This window comes from Aphelocoma coerulescens, chromosome 13 (genome assembly GCF_041296385.1).
Source record: "Aphelocoma coerulescens isolate FSJ_1873_10779 chromosome 13, UR_Acoe_1.0, whole genome shotgun sequence".
Taxonomy (NCBI): domain Eukaryota; kingdom Metazoa; phylum Chordata; class Aves; order Passeriformes; family Corvidae; genus Aphelocoma; species Aphelocoma coerulescens.
The window spans coordinates 1,856,950-1,878,107 of record NC_091027.1 but is presented as its reverse complement, the minus strand read 5'-3'; the positions used below and the strand labels follow the sequence as shown (position 1 = coordinate 1,878,107).

At 61.0% G+C, this 21,158-nt stretch overlaps 1 protein-coding gene across 2 annotated transcripts; it reads left to right on the top strand.

Annotated features, from left to right (window-relative positions):
• The first annotated feature begins 648 nt into the window (after window positions 1-648).
• On the top strand, window positions 649-20,269 carry AFAP1L1 (actin filament associated protein 1 like 1). Of its 2 annotated transcripts, none has more exons than XM_069028693.1 (19): window positions 649-705; window positions 12,983-13,111; window positions 13,595-13,678; window positions 13,978-14,075; window positions 14,213-14,324; window positions 14,659-14,757; window positions 15,136-15,347; window positions 15,600-15,779; window positions 16,428-16,514; window positions 16,742-16,835; window positions 16,965-17,117; window positions 17,513-17,724; window positions 17,989-18,134; window positions 18,440-18,518; window positions 18,632-18,746; window positions 18,901-19,065; window positions 19,268-19,446; window positions 19,700-19,828; window positions 20,091-20,269. In XM_069028693.1, exons 1-19 carry the CDS (start codon window positions 690-692, stop codon window positions 20,112-20,114), a joined length of 2,313 nt encoding a protein of 770 aa, XP_068884794.1. In that variant the 5' UTR covers window positions 649-689; the 3' UTR covers window positions 20,115-20,269. The 2 variants fall into 2 exon arrangements, with proteins under 2 accessions (XP_068884794.1, XP_068884793.1); XM_069028692.1 differs by having other exon boundaries at window positions 18,629-18,746.
• Window positions 20,270-21,158: the final 889 nt, after the last annotated feature.

Genomic DNA, 21,158 nt, shown 5'->3' with positions numbered 1-21,158 from the left:
TTTCAATTATTGTTTCCCCAAGCCATAACTGGGTACGTGTGAAACCTCATCCCATTTCTGTCACAACCCGCTGTCCCCACAGGGCTGAGCTGCAGCCCGGATTGTCCTGGGAGTGCCAGGAGCCACTGTCCCTGCTGCCACGCCTGGGCCACTGTCACACGTCCCACAAGTCTCCCCAGCCCAGCTCGCCAGGGAAGTCTGTGCTGGGGAGGGACAATGACAGCGGCATGGCCAGGGAGACGCTGGGCACAGCTGGGCACAGCTGGGCACAGCAGGGCCACCACGAGGGAGCAGATACGGACGGGATTTCGGGGAGGGGGAAACAAGGGCTGAGGGGGAGCTGCGCTTGCTACTGGCTGTGGGAATTCGGCTTTTTTCCCCCTAAAGCGAAGTTGCCGAGCCGGGGCAGGTGGAGGTGGCCCACTCAAGACCCCCCCACCCTTCCCAGGGGAGACGCAGCGTGGCAGGGGACCCCAGGCTGTCCCCGCGGGGTGCCCCCGGTGCCGTGCCGTGCCGGGCCGGTGCTCGGCGCTGCCGTGCGCCCCAGCGAGGGAGGGAGCGAGGGAGGGAGGGGCGGAGGAAGGGATTGGCCGCCCCGAGCCAGAGCCGGCCCCGCCGGGCGGCCGCTGCCCGGGACATTCGCCCGCCCGCAGCTCCCGGGGCGGCCGCGGCTGCCGCGGCTCCGGACCATGGACCGGCTCAGCGGTAAGGGGACGTGGGACGGGACGGGACGGGCATCGGGCATCCCCTTCCCGCAGCACAGCGCGGAGGGCACAGGGATGCCCGTGCCCGTCGCAGGGAATCCCCGGTCGCGCATCCCATCCCAACCGAGCGGGCGCATCCCGGGATCCATGTGGGACCGTGCTCGGAGCGTGCCTTTGCTCCCCACCACTCCTCCAGCAGGGCCGGTTGGGGCACGAACTGGAACCAGTTTCTCTTTATTGGTCGGATGGAGAAAACACCAGCAGCCTGCAAGGGAGGCCGTGGGGTGTAAGCACTTGTTAGGGGAAATTGTGGCCGTGGAAAGGGAGGTGACGTTTCCAGATGGGGCTGATGGGGCTCAGAGGGTTTCCTTGTCTGGGGAAGACGCCGGGAGTCTCCTAAAGCCACGGAGGGCCTGATCCCCACCCTGCTGGGGGGAGCTGCCTTCCCACACGTGTGCGATTCCCGCCTGCAGCCTGTGGCATCGGGCTCACCGAGCTCCTGGGCTTTGATCTGGGATCTGTATAAACCTGCCAGGGCTCTGGGCCAGCTCTGCAGAGGAGGTCCTGGCTTTCTGCTGGGGCTGGCAGGTCCCTGGAGGGAGCAGGGGGAGGTTTGCAGGGGGTTTGCTTCTTGCTGCTGCTGCTGGTTGCAGCCTGGGGCTGCGCAGGAGGAGCAGGTGGTGACATGATGGAGCACGGGGGTCCTGGCCCTTGACCTGTCCTTGGAGGTGCTACAGAAATGCTGGCCAAAAATGATAAGAGAGTGGCCAGGGGCCTCTCCGCCTCCACGGGCTGGGACCACGCTGAAGTCCCAGGGCAGCTCAGGAGTGCTGTGTCTGCAGCTCCGGGTCAGCACCACAAAGACCCAGGGGTCAAGAGTTCCCCTTCCCGATGTAAAAGGATGGGGTGGCGTTTCCGCAGTGGAAACACAGCTCTGAGGAGTTGGGGACTGGTGGAAACACAGGCACGGTGTCAGTGCTCAGGGAGCAGTGCCAGTGGCCTGGAGCCCGGGAGGGGACAGGGACATCCGTCCCCTGTGGCAGTGTCCAGCCAGGGTGGCTTTGCCAGCTCTGAAGGAGGGAGCTGTGGCAGGACAGGGAGTGTTGGCAAGTGACACTTGATGCCAGAGCTGTTCTTCAGGGTCCCAGAGGACATCACTGCTGGGGACAGGGGGGAGCAGAGGGTCTCGGCTTCCCCATTCTCTTGTGGGGTGACCAGATGAGAAATGCCCTGTTTGCACCGCATCCCACCCCAAAAATCAAACCTAGGACCTCATGGCAGGGAAGGAGGGGATGCCCAGCTGTGGTAGCCATGTCTGGGCATGGTTTGGCCTCTCCACAGGTTGACCCTGCCAGGGAAGAGCTGTTTTATCCCCGTCGCTGGTGCCTGCCATGGCAGCGACAGCAGCCCCTGCCTGCTTTGTTCTGAGTGCTTGTGATGAATTGCTGTTGGCACCTAGGTGGCTCTTTGCTAATGGAAACCTCCCCCAGCCCCTCCTGCTCATCAGTCAGAGCTGCTGGGTCCCTCTGGGGGCTGTGACTCGAAGCGGGAAGGTTCCCTTCCCCAGCGACCGGCTGAGTCTGGCGTTGGGCAGGAGCTCAGTGCCCATTCCCAGTCTTTCCCCGCTCCCTGGCAGCCCCTTTCTTCACCTGGAGCTCTGCTGTATCCTGATTTTATCATCTGCCAGTTTCTTCTCGTTGCCCAGCAGTGCCCAGTGTGGCCCAGCTCTACACCAGTGGCTCAGTGGGGGGACTGGTGCTGTGGGCTGTTGGCAGAGTTGTTTCAGGTTGTGCTGATGGAGAACCTGGCTCCCAGTGTGTGATTTGGGAGGTGATCCTTTGCTCAAACACGCCCGTGCTCACACATGGCTTCTCCTCCCTCATTAGTGTCTCTTCCTTGGCCTTTTGAGCCACCAGAATTTAGGTCCTGCCCCAAACTTATCTGGGCTCTAAATCCAGCAAAGCCGGCGGAGATGTGTCAGGGATAAACTTGGCTCCAGCTCGCCCACAGGAATGGGGAGGCTGCTGGGATCATTCCTGCCCTGCCGCCTGTGAGCTGGCAGCAGGAATCCTGCCGGTGGAAGGGGTCTGGGGTGGTGAGGAGCACAGCCCGGGCCAGCTGTTAGCGCCGGGCAAGTGCCGAGCTCTCCTCCGCATTGCAGCCATTCCTTCCGCTGGAAACTCAGCCTGTTTATAGCCCGGGGGTGTGGGGAAGGGGCCTGAGCCCCTCTGGGGCTGCCCCAGCCCCTCAGGGTGGGTAAAACAGGGTGGGAGGGCGGCCCTGGGGATGCTGATGCTGATGGAGCGCTGGAGTTGTTTGCCCCTCTGGATTTTCCAATATCCTTGGTGTGCAGCGTTGGCCTTCCCAGGGAAATCCTGGATCCGCGTGAAGCCTCCTGGCAGCTCTGGAGGGGCACAGCCCTGGCAGAGGGGCTGATGAGAGGGGAGGGACGCTGTGGGATAGTGTCCCCCAGCCAGGAGCCCTGGGGACTGCCCTATCTGTCTGGAAAACCTGCCTCTTTCCCACTCCTGACCTGGAAATGCTCTTTTCCTGTGCAAACGTGCAGAGCTGCGAGGCTGCCGTGCCCTTTGCTGCGGAGCAGCGCCGGAGCTCCCACGGGCCTGCAGGAGGTTCCTATCCCTGCCCAGGAAAACTTTGTTTAAGGTTTTGAAGAAGCTGTCTCATCCCGAGCAGCGGGAAGCCTTTTCAGAGGAGAGCACTGGGCTCGACCCAAGCTCTGCCTGCTGTTCGGTGGCCAAATCACTTGCTGGGGACAGGAGATAACAGTTGAGCAGAGTGGAGGCTCGAAGTGGTTTCTGGCATCCCAGACTCATGTCCTAACCCCTTAACCCTTCCCTGTTACCCACTCTGGAACAGCTCAGACTCTCTCCTGAGGAACACATCTCCTCCTGCTTGTGAAGAACCTTAAAATGAACGTCACAATTCTCTGTCCTGTAAAATCTCTATCAAATGTCACTGTCCCAGGCCAGCAACAAGCCAGTTGGGTTGGAAACCTCTCAGTGCACAAACAAGGGGCTGGCACCCGTGCCAGGGCACCCACGAGGTGACAGAGTGGGGAGGGCACCCTGGCAGGCAGCAGCCGCCTGTCATCACCCCGAGGCGCTGAAAGCAGCGGCATTTGGGGAGCTCAGGTCCTTGCGTGGGTTCTGGGCTGACAATCTGCACTGGGGAAGGATGAAATAACCTCTGTGAGCCTCCCCCCAAGGCACGGCTGCTGCAGCCCCTTCCTTTGCTGCTCCTGATAAAGCCTCCCGTGGCATCAAAGCCGGCTCGTTGGCAGGCGAGGGAAAACACTGACATTTCGTAACAGTTTGGAACAAAAACAGCTTTGCTGCAAGGGGTTTCCACGCTCAAAATACTTTTTTTTTTTTTTTCTTTTTTTGAAGTGGTTTCCATGTGCATTTGATCCTGGCAGTGATAAGAGGGAGCTCGGGGAGACGCTGGTATGCTCTGATTGCTGGCAATTAGCAGGAGATGTGTAAGGAGCACTTTGAAGAACGGCTTTGGCTTTCTCCGGGTTTTTTTTTTTTTAGCATTAAACCCACCCGAGTTTGCGATGGGGGGAGCAGCTGCTCATTTTCTGTGGTCCGAAATTGTGGGAAACCGAGGTTGTGAAGGACAAAACCAGGAATAGAACATAAGGAGAAGCAGGTTTGAGAGCTGGTTTTGGTGTCCCGGAGTTAAAAGCAGGCGAACCAGGTCCCAGCACTGGTGGAGCCACCGGCAGGCACCACAGCAGTCGGCCACACCTTGTCACCTTCCCCGCTGGGATATCCCGGTTTTCCTGCCCCTCCAGCCCTGCCCCGCAGGGGTTAAACGAGTAGGAAATGCTGTGGGATGCTGGCCTTGCCGCTGCACCTGATGCTCCCGGCGGAGCTTGGCAAGGGAAGGAAAGGGAAGGGCTGAGAAAATAACGCTTATCCTGCTCGCCGAGGGTCCTCCGGGGCAGCACGGCCCCAGCCCCCACACACGGAGACCCTCAGCATCGGGACAGGGCTGGGGTGGCCACTGAGAGGGTCCCAGTCGCCCCACCAGGCAGGGGGACTCGTGTCCAGCACAGCTCTGGAGCTCCTGGGCATTGTGGGGGTCAGGGCAGGGATGCCAAGGTTGGGGGTTGGTGCTGGGCACGTCTCCCTGCCCCCAGGGCCACAGGGGTATTTCCCCCGCTGGGATCTGTGGATTACTCCTCCCACCAGCTCTGTAAAGAAGGATCCATATCCTGCTGTTGATGGCATTTGGGACAGCGGAGTGGGATTTGGGAAAGCTGATCCGCCAGCTCCTTCCTGCAAATCCCTGCCTATACCCTGCTAGGTGAGGGTTTGGATCCTCCTCTCCTTCTCAGGATCCCGTCACAACCTCCCCGTGTGACTTTTCCTCCCGGGAAGATGTGCTGGCCCTGCCGGCCTCCCCATGTCTCACTCCTGCAGGTCAGGAATTGCATCCCAGAACGTGGCTTTGGGGAATGGGGATGTACAGGCCATGGAGAGGCGTCTCTTGGGGTGCAGAGAGCTTTCCACCCCCACCAGCGGGGATTTTGGGGATGTGGGTGCTGGATCCAGCCCTGGCTGGTGGTGTGGGCTGGTGGGAATTGGGGTTTCCCACTAGAATGCCTGCAATTAGCTGGAATTCCTACAATTAGCTGGAATTCCGACTCTTCCTGGAGGCTGAAGTTTGTAATCCCAGCTGTCCTGGAGGCTGAGGTCTGGTGGAGACCAAGGGCTACAGAGAGGTGACAGCTCCAGGTCCCCACAGAGCCAGCCATGGGCAGGAAGGGGTGACCCAGGGAGGCTTCCCAGTGCTCTGCCCACCACAGAGGGTGGGCACAGGAGTGGGCAAATGCTCGGGGCACCATCCCAGGGCCTCTCCCAGTGCTGGAGGGGAGCCCAAGCCAACCTGTTGCTGGAGTTTGTTTGGAAAAGGCCGACACCAAAATTTTGGTTGGAGGAAACACAGTTTACTCTGGGTTCTGAGTAATGCTAACATCTCTCCTCTGCCTGAAGCTTGTTTTTTATACATTACTCAGCAGGTCTCACCCCTGCCTGACTATTCCTTTAAAGGGCATCTCAAACCTCTCTTTTTCATTCATTATTTAAATGTATTTTCCAGCTCTGCTCCCAGGCTGGTGCATCCTGCCACGAGCCTGCTGAGCCTGGCACCGAGTCCTGAAATGTAGTCTGGAAGTACTAAACCTGTGATCCCATGGGATTTTCCAGAGCTGATTGTGTTGAGCTGGGGCTGGAAACACCTCATACCCGGGGTTAGGAGCTGAGTTCGGAGGCTGCCCACGGCCTGGGGACTCGGAAGGGTCACTCAGAGATCTCTCACCTGGGTGATTTATTTGCTCACCATCTCGCTGTGCACAGCTGCAAGAGGGGGTGACCCAAAACCCACCCCCTGCTCCTCTGGGGTGGGGGCAGCTGCAGCTCCGGGTCAGGGGGATAAAGTTTGCTTTGGGTGAGCTACAGCAAACAGCCACAAACTTCTCCAGGAGGCAGAGAAAGGGGGGATCGGGCCCTGGAGGAGGGGTCCTGCCCCAGCACGGGGCACCAGGGGGTCACTGGCGGCCTGGCTCACACAGGAGGTGCTTGTCGATGATTTAATCAGCTGTTAATTATTACCTGAAGCACTCTGAAGCTGCTGTGAGGAAGGACATTCAGGAGGGACAACAGGGGCTGTCCCAGGCGTTCTCCCAGCAGCGATGTCACCTCAGGGAGCCTCTGGTCCCTCTGATGTCCCATGGCTGTGCTGGGGAGCCGCTGCCCAAGGACTGGGGTGCCAAGGGGGCTGTGCAGGGTGAGGGGCTGGGGCTGGAGGGGAGATTTCACACCCACAGCCGTGCTCTGGGTCTGGCACCACCAGGAGAGCCTCGACCCAGCCAGGGGGTGCAGTCAGCACCGCTCCTTGTGGGGTGTCCTGCTGGCACCGGGCTGGGTGGCACCTGCCACGATCCCCTCGTTCTCCACGTCTCATTTAATGCAATTACAGAGCAAAGAGGCTTCAGTGGCCCCCCGGAGGGAGGGATGGCTCCTGCAGTGTGGGAGCTGCCAGGGACTCCAATGCAAGGGATAATCCTTGCCCTCTGCACGCTCTGTCAGCCTGTAATGACACTTCCCTCTATTCAGGACTGCTGTTTGCTCGTTTAGGAGCGGGAGGAGGATGTGAGAAACTGTGTCTCCTGCGGGAAGGAGTGCGCTCCGAGGGGGATGTTCGGAGTGTTGCTTGTGTCCGATTCCCTCGTGGCAGGGCAGAGCTGTGGCTCCAGTCCCACAGCTCCCTCTGCTCTTCTCCCGTTTTTGGGAGGTGGTGAGGACTTAGAAGCCCCTCTGTGCAGGGAGCCAGGGTGAGGCAGGGCATTGGGAAGAGCCTGGCTGAGGGAGCAGCTCTGGGCTGGACTCGCCTAGTCTCTGCTGGGGTGGGTGAGTGGCTGCAGCAAGGTCTGAGATAAGGCTTTGTGCAGGGCTGTGTGTCCTGGGGGGATGAGCCTCTGCTGGCCAAGGCACTGAGACAGGCCCAGGAGCCTCCATGGGCACTGCTGGAGTGGCTGAGCTGCTGCCACTGGAGCTGTGCTGGGAAAGGGATCCCCGGAGCTGCTGGCAGCGCTGGGGTGCAACTGGAGCAGAGGGGGACACTGATGGAGGAGGCTTGGGAGGCGTAGCCAGGGCACCCTTTGTGCTTTTTAACCATTCTGGTGGCTCATCTGCCCCTCTCCCAGGGCTGGAGCAGGATAGAGGAGCCCTCCAAACCCTGTGGGCTCCTCGTGTAAGGGGAGAAGCCGCTGCTTGGGAGGCAGAACCGGGGGGGCTGGTGCCCCCTCAGGCAAGCAGCTTGCACATTCAGCTCCCAAGATTGATTCTCCAAGGCTATCAGCTAAGGGTATTAATTACTGCAAGGCCACGATGATGAGGTCCCCAGGAGCTGTGCATGGCTGCTCTGCCTGCTTGGAGGGACCGTGGGGACGTGCTGAGACTCTGGGGAGTGAGACAAAAGATTTGAGCTTGCCTTGCACTCCTCAACCCTCAGGGGTGCTGCAGCAGCCAAACTGGGAGCAGGATCCCGTGAGTTATCCCAGGGAGGGTGGCAGGGTCCCAGCCAGGCAGGAGCCAGCCCTGAGTGCTCAGCTCCTGCTGGAATTGTTGGATGTGGAGTCAGAGGCTCTCCCCATCCGCCCCACTCAAGGGGCCCTTGTTTGCAGGGAGGAGATGATTCATGTGCACCGAGTGGCCCCTCAGCAAATCTTCCACTCTTAGGGGATGTTGCCAGGGCTCAAGTGTGATCATTAATGGTTGGCTTTTCCCTAAAACCCCTCCGGCCTGGAGCAGGACACCCTGGGAGGAGGAGGAGGTGTTTTCCAGGCTGCTGTTCCTGGCCCCACCAGCCCATCCCGGACTGCCCCGCACCCAGCAGGTGCTGAGTGGCCAGGAGCAGAGCCTGGCTGGCTCCTGCCACCTCCGGGGCTGAGCTGCTGCCTCTCTCCTGCCCACTTGGCAGGGCAGTGCCACAGCAGTGGCCGCAGGCAGCTCTGTCCTGCTGTCCCCTGCACAAAGGAACAATTCTGGGAGCGCCGAGCCACCCCCACCGAGGCACTTCCTCGCCTGCCTCCTCCTCCCCGGCGGGAAGAAACCTCCTCGGGAATGAGAATGGGAACAGGAACTGCCCTGGGAGCTCGGCAAAGTGCTCAGGAGGCCGTGGGCTTCCTCAAGGAGCAGCAGTGTTGGGGCTGGAGGGGGCTGCCAGCATCTCTTTGGGCAGTACCCCTCCGGTGATGCCTGCGCTCGGGCACCCAGCAGGACAAGGGGACACGTCCCAGCACTGTGTGGCTCTTGCAGGTGGCTCCACATCAGCCTGTGGAGAGCTCAGCATGGTTTGTGTGCTGCAGAGAACTCCTCTGGGTCCTTTGGTCCCACAGGCACCTCCCTGCAGGGTTCCCCCAGGGGCTGGGGTGTCACCGGGTGCTGTCCCCACCTCTTTAGGGCATCCCAGGAGCTCTGAAGGTTTGTTTGCTGCGGGTGGCAGCTGGAAGGAGCCGTGTAGGGGCAGGCAGAGCGTCCAAGGGCCCTGCCCGTGCCAACAGGAAGGATTTATTTGTGCTTGGGTTTTATTTTAGCTACAGACAATGGCTGTTACTCCCAGCATCCGATTTCCCCCGGCCCCCCTCGGCCCCAGCCATCACCTGGCGCAGGAGGAAGCGCGGCCGGAGGCAGCAGAGCTACAGGATAGGGGTCCCTGTGCACCTCCCACTGCATTTCAGAGCTGTGATTCAGCATCTCCCCTCCCCTCCCCAGGGCTCTCTCAAGCTGCAGGCTGGGCTTTTCTTGGCATGAAAACTCCATGGGGTTGTTTGATCTCTCTCCTTGCAAAAGCTGGGCCTTTACACCAGGAAACTCCTGCTTTGGCTTGGCCAGAGACTCTTCCTCCTCCTCCTCCTCCTCTTCTTCCTCCTCTTGGCAGGTTACTGGAGCAGGACCTGATTTTGCTGCTGTGGTGGAGCAGGGAGGCTCTGCAGCTGCAGGCTGTGTCCAGACCTTATCTCTGTGCTGGGAAAAGGTTCCTTGAGGAGGGGGGGGGAACACTTGTGGGGTCTAAAAATAGAGCTGGCCTGCTGTAGGGTGGAGAGAGGGGCTGGAGGGGATGCAGCTCCTCTGCCAGCACCCTGCTTGGTGCTGCTGCCAGGGCAGGATTTGGCAGCAGGGGAAACACCACCCCGGTGTCCTGCATGGCAGCAGTGTCCTGGTGCTGTCCCCTGGGTCACCCCGTCCCAGCAGAGCTGCCCTGGGTCCCCCCCAACCCATCCAGCCCTGTTGGTTAATGCTAAAGCCATCTGCTGCCACGGGTCCTGGCCTTCCCAGGCTCAGAGACCTCATGGACGTCTCCCATCCTGTCACAGCAGTGGGAGAGGCTGTAAACGTGGAGAGGAGGGAGTTTCTGGTGTCACTGTCTGTCCTGGGATCTGTGCAAAGCCTGAGTGCAGGGAGGTGGGGTGATCCCACAGGATTTTGGATGCAGGAGAAGCCCCAGCAGAAAGCAGCAGGGGATGTCCCAGAGCAGGGTGGGCAAGGGACACAGGCTCCTTCAGCCGTGTCACCTGTGGTCACTCTGCCATCCCACCCCCTCCTCCCCAGGAGCCCTTTGCTGTTCTGCTGCCTCTGTCCCCGAGCTCAGAGCCCCCAGGGCACTGCCACCAGTGCCCCCCCTCAGCACAGGAGCCGTGTCCCCTGTCCCCAGGCCAGCTCTGCGGGGTCTGTGCTCACTCCCAGCAGCTCTTGCAGAAGTGCCTGTGCTGGGCCTTGCTTGCCAGGTGACCTTGGGTTGGTCACACCATCCCCTGCTGCCCCCCAGAGCAATCTCCCCTCGCCTCCTGCAGCCCCCCCACCCCCGTTAACTTCCTTCTGACTGGAAGCATAGGAAATTAATTCCTTGCCTCTCTGATCTCCCCCGGATCTCCCCAGATCTGCTCAGTGTGCCCTCCTGGCATCACAGGCCTCTTTGAGTGCCCCCTCCCTCCCCCTTGTATTTTGGAGGATGTTTAACAAGGGAGATGGAGGGGACAGCTCAGCTGGGGGGAAACAAAGGCGCCTTCAGAGCTCTCTGTCCGTGCTGAGTGTGCCCGGCTCAGGGCATTGCTGCTGAGCTCAGCCCCTGCCAGCAGCCCTGGCTTATCAGGCACCCTCAGCTCTGGTGCCCAGCAGGGTCTCCTCGCCCCCCTCCCCGCCCGCTTTGGTGCTATTAATAGAAACCAGGCTGCCCTTCTGCCCTGGGCTGGCCCCGAGCTCTGACACGGAGCTGGTGGCTGTGATGGGACATGTCCTGCATGTGCAGGGAGTGGGGGGATGCTGCTGACCCCACGGCCTGGGCTTTGGGGTGTTCTGGGAGTGGGGGGATGCTGCTGACCCCACGGCCTGGGCTTTGGGGTGTTGTGGGAGTGGGGGGGATGCTGCTGACCCCACGGCCTGGGCTTTGGGGTGTTCTGGGAGTGGGGGGGATGCTGCTGACCCCACAGCCTGGGCTTTGGGGTGTTCTGGGAGTGGGGGGGATGCTGCTGACCCCACAGCCTGGGCTTTGGGGTGTTCTGGGAGTGGGGGGGATGCTGCTGACCCCACAGCCTGGGCTTTGGTGAGCTGTGTGGGAGCCTGCACAGTCCCCATGCCCTCTGTGAGAGCTCATAGCTGAGCTGGGGCAGCAGGAGCATGGGTGAACCCCTGGATGTTTGCAGCTGCTGGCTGGACAGGGGAAATCTTGCTTTTTGTCCCAGCTGCTTTCTTGTAGTCCCCTGCTCCTCCAAGCCCTGCAGGGAGGATGTCTCACCTGCCTGGAGATCACCAGCAGATCCCACCCTGCCTGTGCAGCGCTCGGCAGCATCCCAGGAGGATTTTCCCCTCTTCCCTCCCTCCCTGCCTCTGCAGAGGGGCACTGGGAGCTGGGTGCTTCCCCCACACCCCCCACACGAGGCTGTCACCTGGCAGAGCAGGTCCCCAGCACAGGAGGTGTGAGCAGAGCATCAGCAGGACCTGTCCTGTGGCTGCCTGTTGGCTGTGGGATGTTGTTCCAGCTCAAGGAGCAGGAATCCCATTCCCTGGGGTTGCCTTCTCCTTGCCCAAGGTCTGGGGGATGCTGGTTCCTCCTGGAGCAGTGCTGAGGCTGGGGCTGCCTGTCCTGGCTTGGCCTGCCCGTGGGAGATGGGCACTGCCCGGTGCTGTGGCCAGAAGGGCTGAGGCTGCTGTTTAGCTTGGCGCTGGGGAGGGAGGAGGAAGCAGAAGGTCTGTGGAGATAGAATGCAGGGAGGCAGGAAGAGCCTCGTGAGCAGCATCCTGCCCCATGTGCTGGGCCAGTGGCGATTCAGGGTGGGCACGTTGTCTCTGTCCCCAGGGGCTTGTCTTGGCTGGCACTGCTCCACATCATCACCCTCCTGCTGGGCTCCCCTTCACCCTTGGGAACACCTTTGGAACTTTGGGCAGCAGTGGCTGGCTCCGTGTTCCTTACATGAGGAAGGAGGATCCCATCAGTGACTCAGAATCCTTCCTTTCCCCTGGGAAATACACCCCGTGCCAGCCCCTTGCTGCTGCCCAGCTTTGCTCTGCCAAGGGGCAGTGTGGGCACAGCTACAGCCCAGCCAGGGTGTCCCCAAGCTCTGGGGCACACGCTGTCCCCTCCTTCGAGCCATCCCCATCGGTCAGCACGTCCGAGCTGCCTCTGCCGTGACCCTTGGCCTCTGCTGCTGTCCCTGGAGACCCAAAGCCAGCTGTGTGCCACCCCAGCTGCGCTGGGAGGACGTTTGGTGGCTGCCAAGAGGAGGGATCGTGCCCTGGGAGGAACTGCAGCTCTGTATTTCTGTGCTCTCCAGAGCTCCGGGGTTGCTGGTGTCCCTGAGCTCGGCCTCTCCCGTTCAGGTGCTGGATCCTGCAGGAGCTACCCTGGACAGGGCAGGTGTGTGATAGAACAGAGGCTCCACTTTGGATCCAGATCAGGTTTTTTTGTCTTACCCTGCTTGGTGGAGATAAGGAAGAGACCTGGGATGAGGATGTTGCTGCAGAAGTGAGGGTGTGGGAGCTCAGGAGTGATTTGGAGTTCAGAGCTTGCCTCGTTCATCCTCCCCATCCTTCCCACCCCTGGCCATCGGGTTTTCCCAGAGCTCTGTCAGCTGCTGCCATCCCTGTAAATGCTGCCTTCAGTGAGGAATTCTTTTTGTAGCCCAGCTCTGACATGGAAACATCCAAGTGTTTTTCAGGAGCTTTGCCACTTGGGTAGCCCAGACCTGCTGTGTGCTTTTTCTTTGTGAAAACTGGCGGTTTGAGCGCAGCAGGAGAGAATAAATATCCTCCAGCAGATGAGGGGTGGGAGAACATCTCAGGGTGGCATTGCCAGGTGGCTCTGGAGATGGCACCTGGATTTCCTTTCCCTCTTTCCTTCCACCACCTCCCAGTGCCTGGCACAGCAAAGGGGCACCAGCAGCAGTGGTACACAGTGAGGCAGACGGAGGTGAAGTTTCATCTGTGTGGAAAAATACATGTTCTGAGCCTTTTGATGGAGGTCCAGCAGCCTGTGGAGCCGGTGTTCCCATCCAGGCTTCATCCTGGGGTCTGTGTGGAGGTGGAGCATGGAAGGAGCACTTGGCAAACACCACCTGAGCCGTGCTGGGCCAGCTGGGAAAACCCCTCATCGTGGGGTTTGCCACACCCAGGGGTTCCAGTCCATTTGGCCTTGTGCTAACCCCAGCATCCCCACATTCCCCTGGCTGACAGGATTTTTCCTGCTCTCTCCAGTGCTGGACCAGCTCCTGCCAGAGCTCAGCGTCCTGCTCAAGCTGCTGGACCACGAGTACCTGAGTGCCACCACGCAGGAGAAGAAGCTGGCTGTCTCCACCATCCTGCAGAAGCTGCAGCCGCCTGCAGGTCTGTGTCCCTCTCCTGTCCAGTGGGTGTTCCAGGGGCAGTGGGTGTCCCCAGCAGGGGAAACCAAAACCCAGCAGGGCAGGGAAAAGCTGCTGCAGGGCAGGGCTGAGCCCAGCACCTGCTCAGCGCCCTCAGGGCACTTTGCTCCCTGCTTTCACTTCGCAGCTCCTCCCTGCCCCGGGAGCAGGGCTGGCGTCAGCCCTGCCATGGATACGGGAGGGCTGCTCCCTGCGGAAACGCTGCTTCCCAGAGCTTTTCCTGCCCCGGGATTGTGCTGAGCGCAGGGGTTTCCGCGGGAAGGCCGGCGCTGTGCACCTGGGGCTTCACAGCCTGCCCCCTTCCTGCTCTCCTGGGGAGGCCGCAGCATCCCTGGGCGTTCCTCCATCCCTGCTGCCTGCTCTGGTGGGGTGGGCTGTGTCCCTGGGCTGGTGTTTGTGGGTGCCAGTGCCTGCCCCAGGCTCAGATCATCCCCCTCAATTCCAGGGAAGGATGTGGACTACATGTATGTCAACACAGCGTCCCTGGGCAACGGCACTAGCTTCGTGGAGTCCCTCTTTGAGGAGTTCGGTACGTGTGGCTGGGCTGGAGGGATGCTCCGGGGGTCACTGGGTGGGTGCATGGTCCTGGAGTCCTTTGGAGGGAGGGTGACAGCTGTATCCTTGTGTCCAGAGTGGGCATCATCACTCTGGGTGCTTGTTCCTGCTCCCTTGTAGCTGTTTGGGGGCTGGCCACGAGGGAACCCACGCAGCAATAATGCCACCTCCCAGCACCTTCCCAGGGAAGGACGATGGAGATCCCTGGAGGGCACAGCTGGGATGTCCAGCTCTGCTTTCCTGCTCCCTTCACCCTCCGTTTACCCCATGCAGACTGCGACCTGGGGGACCTGCAGGACATGCAGGAGGAGGAGGGGGACACCAGCGACGGCGTTGGCTTGGAGCTGGCAGGGAACCAGACGGCCAAACCTGTAAGTGCCCGGCTGTCCCCGAGCCAGGTCTGCTCTGCACCTCACAGGAGGTGGCAGTGGCCAGGGTGGGACCCTTCCCGTGCCCTGCTCCTGCCCCTGCTGCTGCCTGGCTCACAGTGGAGGTGTTTCTGCCATAGGTTCCTGTGGATCCTGCTCCTCCACTGCCCACCACTCCCCCTCCTGAGGATTACTACGAGGAAGCGCTGCCCCTGGGCCCTGGCAAGGCTCCTGAGTACATCACCTCCCGCAGTGAGTCCTGCTCCATCCAGGCCAGCAGGAGGGTGGGGGGAGCCCCACAAGCTGCCCACTGCATCCCTCACCTGCCTGGAAAACCAGGCAGCACCCGGTGGGCTTGACTGCTCACCCTGGGGAAGGAATTGTATCCCACTCCCTTCCATCCCACTTGTTACTGCAAGGAGTTGTTTGCTCCAGCCAGACCCGGAATGGGGTGATGGGGAGAGATCAGAGCCACGGAGGACCAGTGCTGAGATGGCCTGGGAGGGCGTGCTTGGCTCTGCCTCACTGAGCATCCCTGAGGGAAAACCAGGTGTAGCAGCCCCAGCTCCCTCTGCTTCCCCTGCAGACAGCTCCAGCCCCCCCAATTCCATCGAGGACGGCTATTACGAGGATGCAGACAGCAACTACTCTGTCACCAGGATAAACGGGGAGCAAAAAAACTCCTGTAGGTATCTGGGTGTCCTCAAGAGGGAGGGGAGAGCTTTGGCAAAGTCCAGCCCGAGGTGGGGCTTGAGCAGTGGGTTGGGGGCTGCTGGGGTTGAGGCTGGGGAAGCACGATTTCAGAGTGTGAGCCTTGCAAAGAAATAAAGCAGCTCAGGGCTCTGGGCAGATGCACCTGGGGCTGGCACTTGGCCCACGAGCATCCCACTGGGATTCCAAGGGAAATGGAGATGGCTGGTGCCAAACGCTGCTGCTTCCAGAAGATGACACGGAATCCGCCTGTCCCGGCACCCAGCCCAGCTCTGTCTGGAGCCCGCTGGGCACGGGGAACCCTGGAAGTGTGTGCAGCACCTTTTAGGGTGACTCCCCTCCTTCCTTCCAGACAATGACTCGGATGCCATGAGCAGCTCTTACGAGTCCTATGATGAGGAGGAGGAGGAGGGCAAGGGCCAGCAGCTGACACACCAGTGGCCCTCGGAGGAGGCCTCCATGAACCTGGTGAAGGATTGCCGGATCTGCGCGTTCCTCCTGCGCAAGAAGCGCTTCGGGCAGTGGGCCAAGCAGCTCACCATCATCCGGGACAGCAAACTGCTGGTGAGCCTGGCTTCGGGGGGACAGAAACCCCCTGGGGGGTTGGGAGAGTGGCTGAGCCCAAGCTGAGGGAAAAAAGCACCATCCAAACAAAGCCCTTGCCCCAGGGTTGCCACTACCCCGCAGCACATGCGACCTCCATCTGTGCCACCAGCGAGGGACCCTGAGACCCTGTGCTGCCTGTGAGACCCCCAGCACAGCAGCTGGACAGACAGGTTTTCCTGAGCCCTGAGCAGTTCTCTCTGCCTCCCTTAGTGCTACAAAAGCTCCAAGGACCGTCAGCCACACGTGGAGGTGCCCCTGAGCACCTGCAACGTCATTTATGTGCCCAAGGACGGGCGGCGCAAGAAGCACGAGCTGCGGTTCTCGCTGCCGGGGGCCGAGGCGCTGGTGCTGGCGGTGCAGAGCAAGGAGCAGGCTGAGGAGTGGCTCAAGGTACCACCGCTCCTCCCAGGGGCATCCACAGACTCCCCTTGGCATCTCCCTGCCTGAGCTGGGGAGGGGGCTGCCCTGGGAATGGCCTTGCCCTGCTGGAAGGGGAGGGGGCTTTGCTGCTGTCTCTTATCAGCCGCTTCCCAGGGCCTGGGCGTCTCCGGCGCTGATAGCCCCGGCTGGGGGGATGTTTGCTCTCCCCCCCCTCTTCCCCAGGGCCTTTTCCTGCCTTTGTTCAGGGCCGGGAAGCGGGGGCTGTGGGGAAGGGGCGGCGGGTGGGAAAGGAGCCTCTGAGCGCACCACCACCAACGCAGCTGTCACCCCAAATCGGGGAGAGCAGGGTGCTTTTACGCACCCAGGACACGCCACGCCTGTAAAACGGGGGTCACGAGGTGTCCTGTGCTGGCAGGATGATGCTGGCTTGGCACCCAAGTTTCTCCCTTCTGAGATTCCCAAAATCCCTGACAATATTCACAAAACTGGTTGAAGTTTCGAAGGGGCCAAGATGTGAGCAGCCCTGAGCAGGGTTTGCTGCCCTGTGCTGTGGAGAGCAGGACCTGCCCCCGTGGTTCAGCCTGAAGGAGCTGAGCCAGGGAGGGCAGCCCTGGCCCTCGGGTCATTTCAAAGTGACAGCTGGGGCTGTCCCTGCAGGTGATAAAGGAAGCCAGCAGTCCAGCAGCGGGCGGGATGGAGGCCCCCACCTCCCCAGCAATGCCGTGCAAGATGGAGCTGGATAAGGTGATGGTTTCTAAGGGGCTGTGAGGGGCTGCTGCGGCCAAGCCTGGGGAACACGGGGCTGGGGGACCCCAAACTCCTGGGGCTGCACAAGGAGCCCTTCCCATTGTCACAGCAGCTCTGCAGGGCACGGAAGGGGAACAAGAACTGGGTATCCCAGCCCTATGCAGGGGAATGAAGGGCTGGCAGTGGCTGGGGGATGGTGCTGATGGGGTTCTGCTCTCCCACAGCGGCTGTCCCAGGAGAAGCACACCTCAGACTCGGACAGTGTGGCCATGGGTGACACCGGGTCCCCGGCCACCCGCAGAGAGCACGGCGAGCACGGTACTGTCCCTGTCCCCACTGCCCACCCAGCCAGGGCCAGCTGTGTGCCCACAGCTGGGCAGCATCTTCTGCAACCAGGCGGGATGCCAGGACACGCACCGGGGTCACACAGCTGCCCTGTCCTTCCAGGGAAAGGCAAAAAGAGCGGCCTGGCTGACCTGAAGGGCTCGATGAGCCGGGCAGCGGGGAAGAAGATCACCAGGATCATCAGCTTCTCCAAGAAGAAGCCATCCCCCGAGGACAACCAGACCTCCTCCACGGAGGAGGACATCCCCTGCTGCGGTTCGTGTGGGCTGGGGGCAAAGATGGGGCTGGGGGGTGGGAGTGGGATCAGTGGGGAGTGACATCCTTCCCCCAAGCAGGGCTGTAGGGGTGGGGACAAGCTCACTGGAGGACTGTGACACTGCCACAGGCTGGGAAATGCTGCCCAGGCCTGGCTCTGCAAATTCCAATGATGAGTGGGCAGGGGGTCACCCATGTCCCCAAAAACAGGCTTGGGGGGCTGTCTGGTACCGAGCTGGCAGCTCCCCTGGGCCCAGCTGGTTGCGTGGGGGGAAACTTGACGCACAGAAGGGCTGGATGAGTAGGAAGCCATGCTGTAACCTCTGCCTTGTCAAAGCCTGCCCGAGGTGCGGCCGAGCAGGCGCTGATGCCCTTCCCTCCCCCGGCACCCCCAGGCTACCTCAGCGTGCTGGTGAACCAGTGCTGGAAGGAGCGCTGGTGTCGCCTCAAGGGCAACACCCTCTACTTCCACAAGGACCGCACGGACCTGCGCACGCACGTGAACGCCATCGTCCTGCGGGGCTGCGAGGTGGTGCCCGGGCTGGGCCCCAAGCACCCCTTTGCCTTCCGCATCCTGCGCCACGGGCAGGAGGTGACGGCGCTGGAGGTGAGCGGGGTGGGACGGGCCTTGAGGAACGGGTTGCCAGGCTGGGGGAGCGATCCTTGGTGATGATCAACATCCCATGCAAGCAGTGCATTGTTTCCCCCTCCCCTGGAAAGCTCAGGGCACCATTTGGGTGAGCTGGGGGCAGCCGCACGGGAACTTTGTGCACAGAGGGGGATTGTGCACAGCAGGACTTTGCGTCGGGAGGCAGCGAGGATGAGGGGCTGGGAGCTGGGCGTGCACCCCAACCCTTCCTCTGCCCTCCAGGCAAGCTGCTCCGAAGACCTGGGCCGCTGGCTGGGTCTCCTCTTGGTAGAGACAGGCTCCCAGACAGCCCCAGAGGCCTTGCACTATGACTACGTGGATGTGGAGACCATTGCTAACATCGTGACGGCCGTGAGACACTCCTACCTGTAAGGCTGTGCTCCTGCTGTGCCAGGGGCTGAGTGCTGGGCTGGGGATGGTGATCCTTCACCCCAGGGACTCCCTGGAAGGGGCTCAGGCTGGGCTGTGGTTTGTGGCTGTGATCTCAGGCACAGTCAGTGTCCCGGGGTTGTTCCTTGGGCAGGATGGGAAGCAGAAAGGATTTAGTCAGTGCTGACGGTGTGGTAGGGTGGGGTCATGAGTGAAGCTGGGAGAGCGATGCAGAGTTGGAAGGGCTCCCTGAGGGGCTGGTAAGGCTGGTGTGGGAGTAAAGACCCCATCCCTCCTTGTGCAGGTGGGCCAGCTCCTCCCAGGATCACCGAGCGGACTCCTCCCGGGTGGTGTACGATGATGTCCCCTATGAGAAGGTTCAGGTGAGCACAACTTCACCTGAACTCATCCTCTCCCACCGCGGTGGCCCAGGGAGCCTTGGCCGGGCTGGAATGGCCCTGCATGTGTCTCAACTCACTCTCCCTCCTCCCAGCAGGCAGAGGAGGAGCCGGGGCGACCGGGTGGGGCCCAGGTGAAGCGCCACGCCTCGTCCTGCAGCGAGAAATCGCGGAGGGTGGACCCGCAAGTCAAAGTGAAGAGACACGCGTCCAGTGAGTCCCCGGGCCACAAACCTCCCCAGGGCTGCTGGCCAGGGCAGGAGGGGCCGTTCCCCAGAGAGATGTGCAGCCACGGGTGGTGGGTGGGCTCAGCTGGACCACGGGTGCCATCAGTGCAGCCCCTCACGGGCTCTCCCCGTGCCCGCAGGTGCCAACCAGTACAGGTACGGCAAGAACCGGGCCGAGGAGGACGCCAGGCGATTCCTGACGGAGAAGGAGAAGCTGGAGAAGGAGAAGGCATCGATCCGCAGCGAGCTGATGTTGCTGCGGAAGGAGAAGCGGGAGCTGCGGGAAGCCATGAAGGGCAGCACGGGTAGGTCGGGGCCGTGCAGCTGCTCCGAGACGCTCGGGTACGGAACTGGGCTGGCACAGCGACACCGGGCTGGCCACGGGGACACCTGGCCGTGAGCTGGGCTGGCTGCAGCACTCCGCCGGGCTGGCAGCCCCACCTAGTGTCGCCGTGCAGGAGGATGGGTGGATTGTGCCAGCCCTGAGCCGGGTGATTGTGCGAGCAGGGCCGAGGCTGCAGGAGCTGGAGCAGCGGGTGGCGGGGCTGGAGGAGCGATGCCGGCAGAAGGAGGAGTCTCGGGTCGATCTGGAGCTCAAGCTGACCGAGGTGAAGGAGCAGCTGAAGCAGTCGCTGGCAGGAGGGCCGGCCCTGGGGCTGGCTGTGACCAGCAGGGCTGAGAATGGGGTATGCATCCTTTTTTCTCACTTTCACAGCTCCAGTTTCAACCAGTGACAGCGGTTGGGGTGTTGGGGGAGCAGCACAGGGGAGAGGGGACGTCCCTGTGGCTTTGTCCCATTGTGGACAGTGGTGTGTGAATTAAGTATGATCATCTCAACTTTCACCTCATGACAGTTCGTGCTTTTTAAATTTTTTTTTTAATCTGGTTGTCAATGCTTCCTGGGTCTCCTAAACTTTTCTTGCTCCCCATTTTCCCCAGGAAACTACAAACAAGCCAAACGGGAGCCCCCCGGAGCACTTGGTCCCTGTGAACTGTGCAGCAGAGCTGAGGAAGAGAAGCCCCTCCATCATCCCTGCCAACACGGGAAGCGTGCTGCGGAAAGCCAAGGTCCTGCTTCACTCTCCCTCTCCTCCCTGGCCCCATGGAAAACCTCAGTCTTTGCCCCTTGTTTAACCATGAAATCTGGGAAGTGCAGGGCTGGGTGGGAAAGGGAAAGGATCGCCCCTACAATGCCCAGGGTAGCAGTGAAGATGCTTGGAAAATGCTGAGGTGACCCAAAGCCCCCAGTAGAGAGAGATACCTTGAAGGGCTCAGTGTTGCTTTTCCAGTGCTGTCTCCTCATCCCTTTTTATTTCTCCTTTCTCTGCAGGAATGGGAAAAGAAGCAGACTTAAGCCAGCCTGCCCAAGGCCCTGACACACTGGGGATCATGCAGGAGCTACCAGCCCCCTTTCTCCAAGACACTGGGAGGGTGCTGGGGAGGCGTGGTGGGAAGAGCCGTTCTCCCAGCCCCCACCACTGCGGCACCACCAACGCTATAAACCAGGGGAAGGGGGCGGGAGGGGATTTGGGAGGCGGGTGGGGAAGGGGAGTTCCTCATGGATCAGGGTCGCAAACCACTGGGAGACCCAGCTCTGGGGGGAGCCTGCCCCGGAGCCAGGAGTCCGACACAAACTCTGGGTGCAGGAGGAAGGAGGGGAGAGCCTGGGGCTGGCAGTTGGCACTGCCCAGCAGATGCTCCAGTTTTCAGGATCAGCGCGTGTCCAGGCTGACGTTTGCCAAAGCAACCAAGGACTTGTTGGGGTTTGTGGCCCCCTCAGGAGCTGCTCAGGACCAGCCACCTCGGAGATGCCGATTGGTCACCCTGCTTACTGCTCCCAGCTCTGCAGGGTCTCATCTCAGGGTTCCTCATGGCTCCAGCTTGCTGTGCCTCAACCAAGTGCCATTGTCCAGTATTTCCTTCTTGTCCTCCAGGCAGTAAGGGTGAGGGCATGCTGCCTTCCCTTGGGAATGAAGGAAGCTCAAGTGTCAGCACTGGAAAGCGAATTACCAGTGGACGCTTTTCACCTAAACAGCTTAGAAGTGCTGCAAAGGGCTGGGGAGGGAGGCAGCTCAGCTCTCTGCCCTGGTCCCATGCTGTTTTGGGGGGAGCAGGGAAGGGGACAGGGCTGTCTCCTGGCCAACAGCACATCTACACTCTGGCTGCTGCACTCAGACACAGGTTGGTAAGGCATGTGATCAAAATGGAGCGAAGGGAAGTTTAAAAATTAAAAAAAAACAGAAGTGCTATTGGAGCAGAAAAGAGAAATAGAGTAAGGTCACTCAGCACGGGCAGAAACGAGGGACAGGAATGGAGAGGAAAGGCCCCGGCTTTTGTGTGGGGAACAAGGGAGTCACCATCACCCACTCACGCTATGGACTGCCACAATTAACCTCTG

Bases quoted from the DNA above. Each gene is read 5' to 3' on its own strand.
- AFAP1L1 (XM_069028692.1), top strand. The intron at 13,112-13,594 runs GTCTGTGTCCCT...CCTCAATTCCAG, and splicing joins GAAGCTGCAGCCGCCTGCAG to GGAAGGATGTGGACTACATG. The intron at 15,780-16,427 runs GTACCACCGCTC...CTGTCCCTGCAG, and splicing joins AGGCTGAGGAGTGGCTCAAG to GTGATAAAGGAAGCCAGCAG.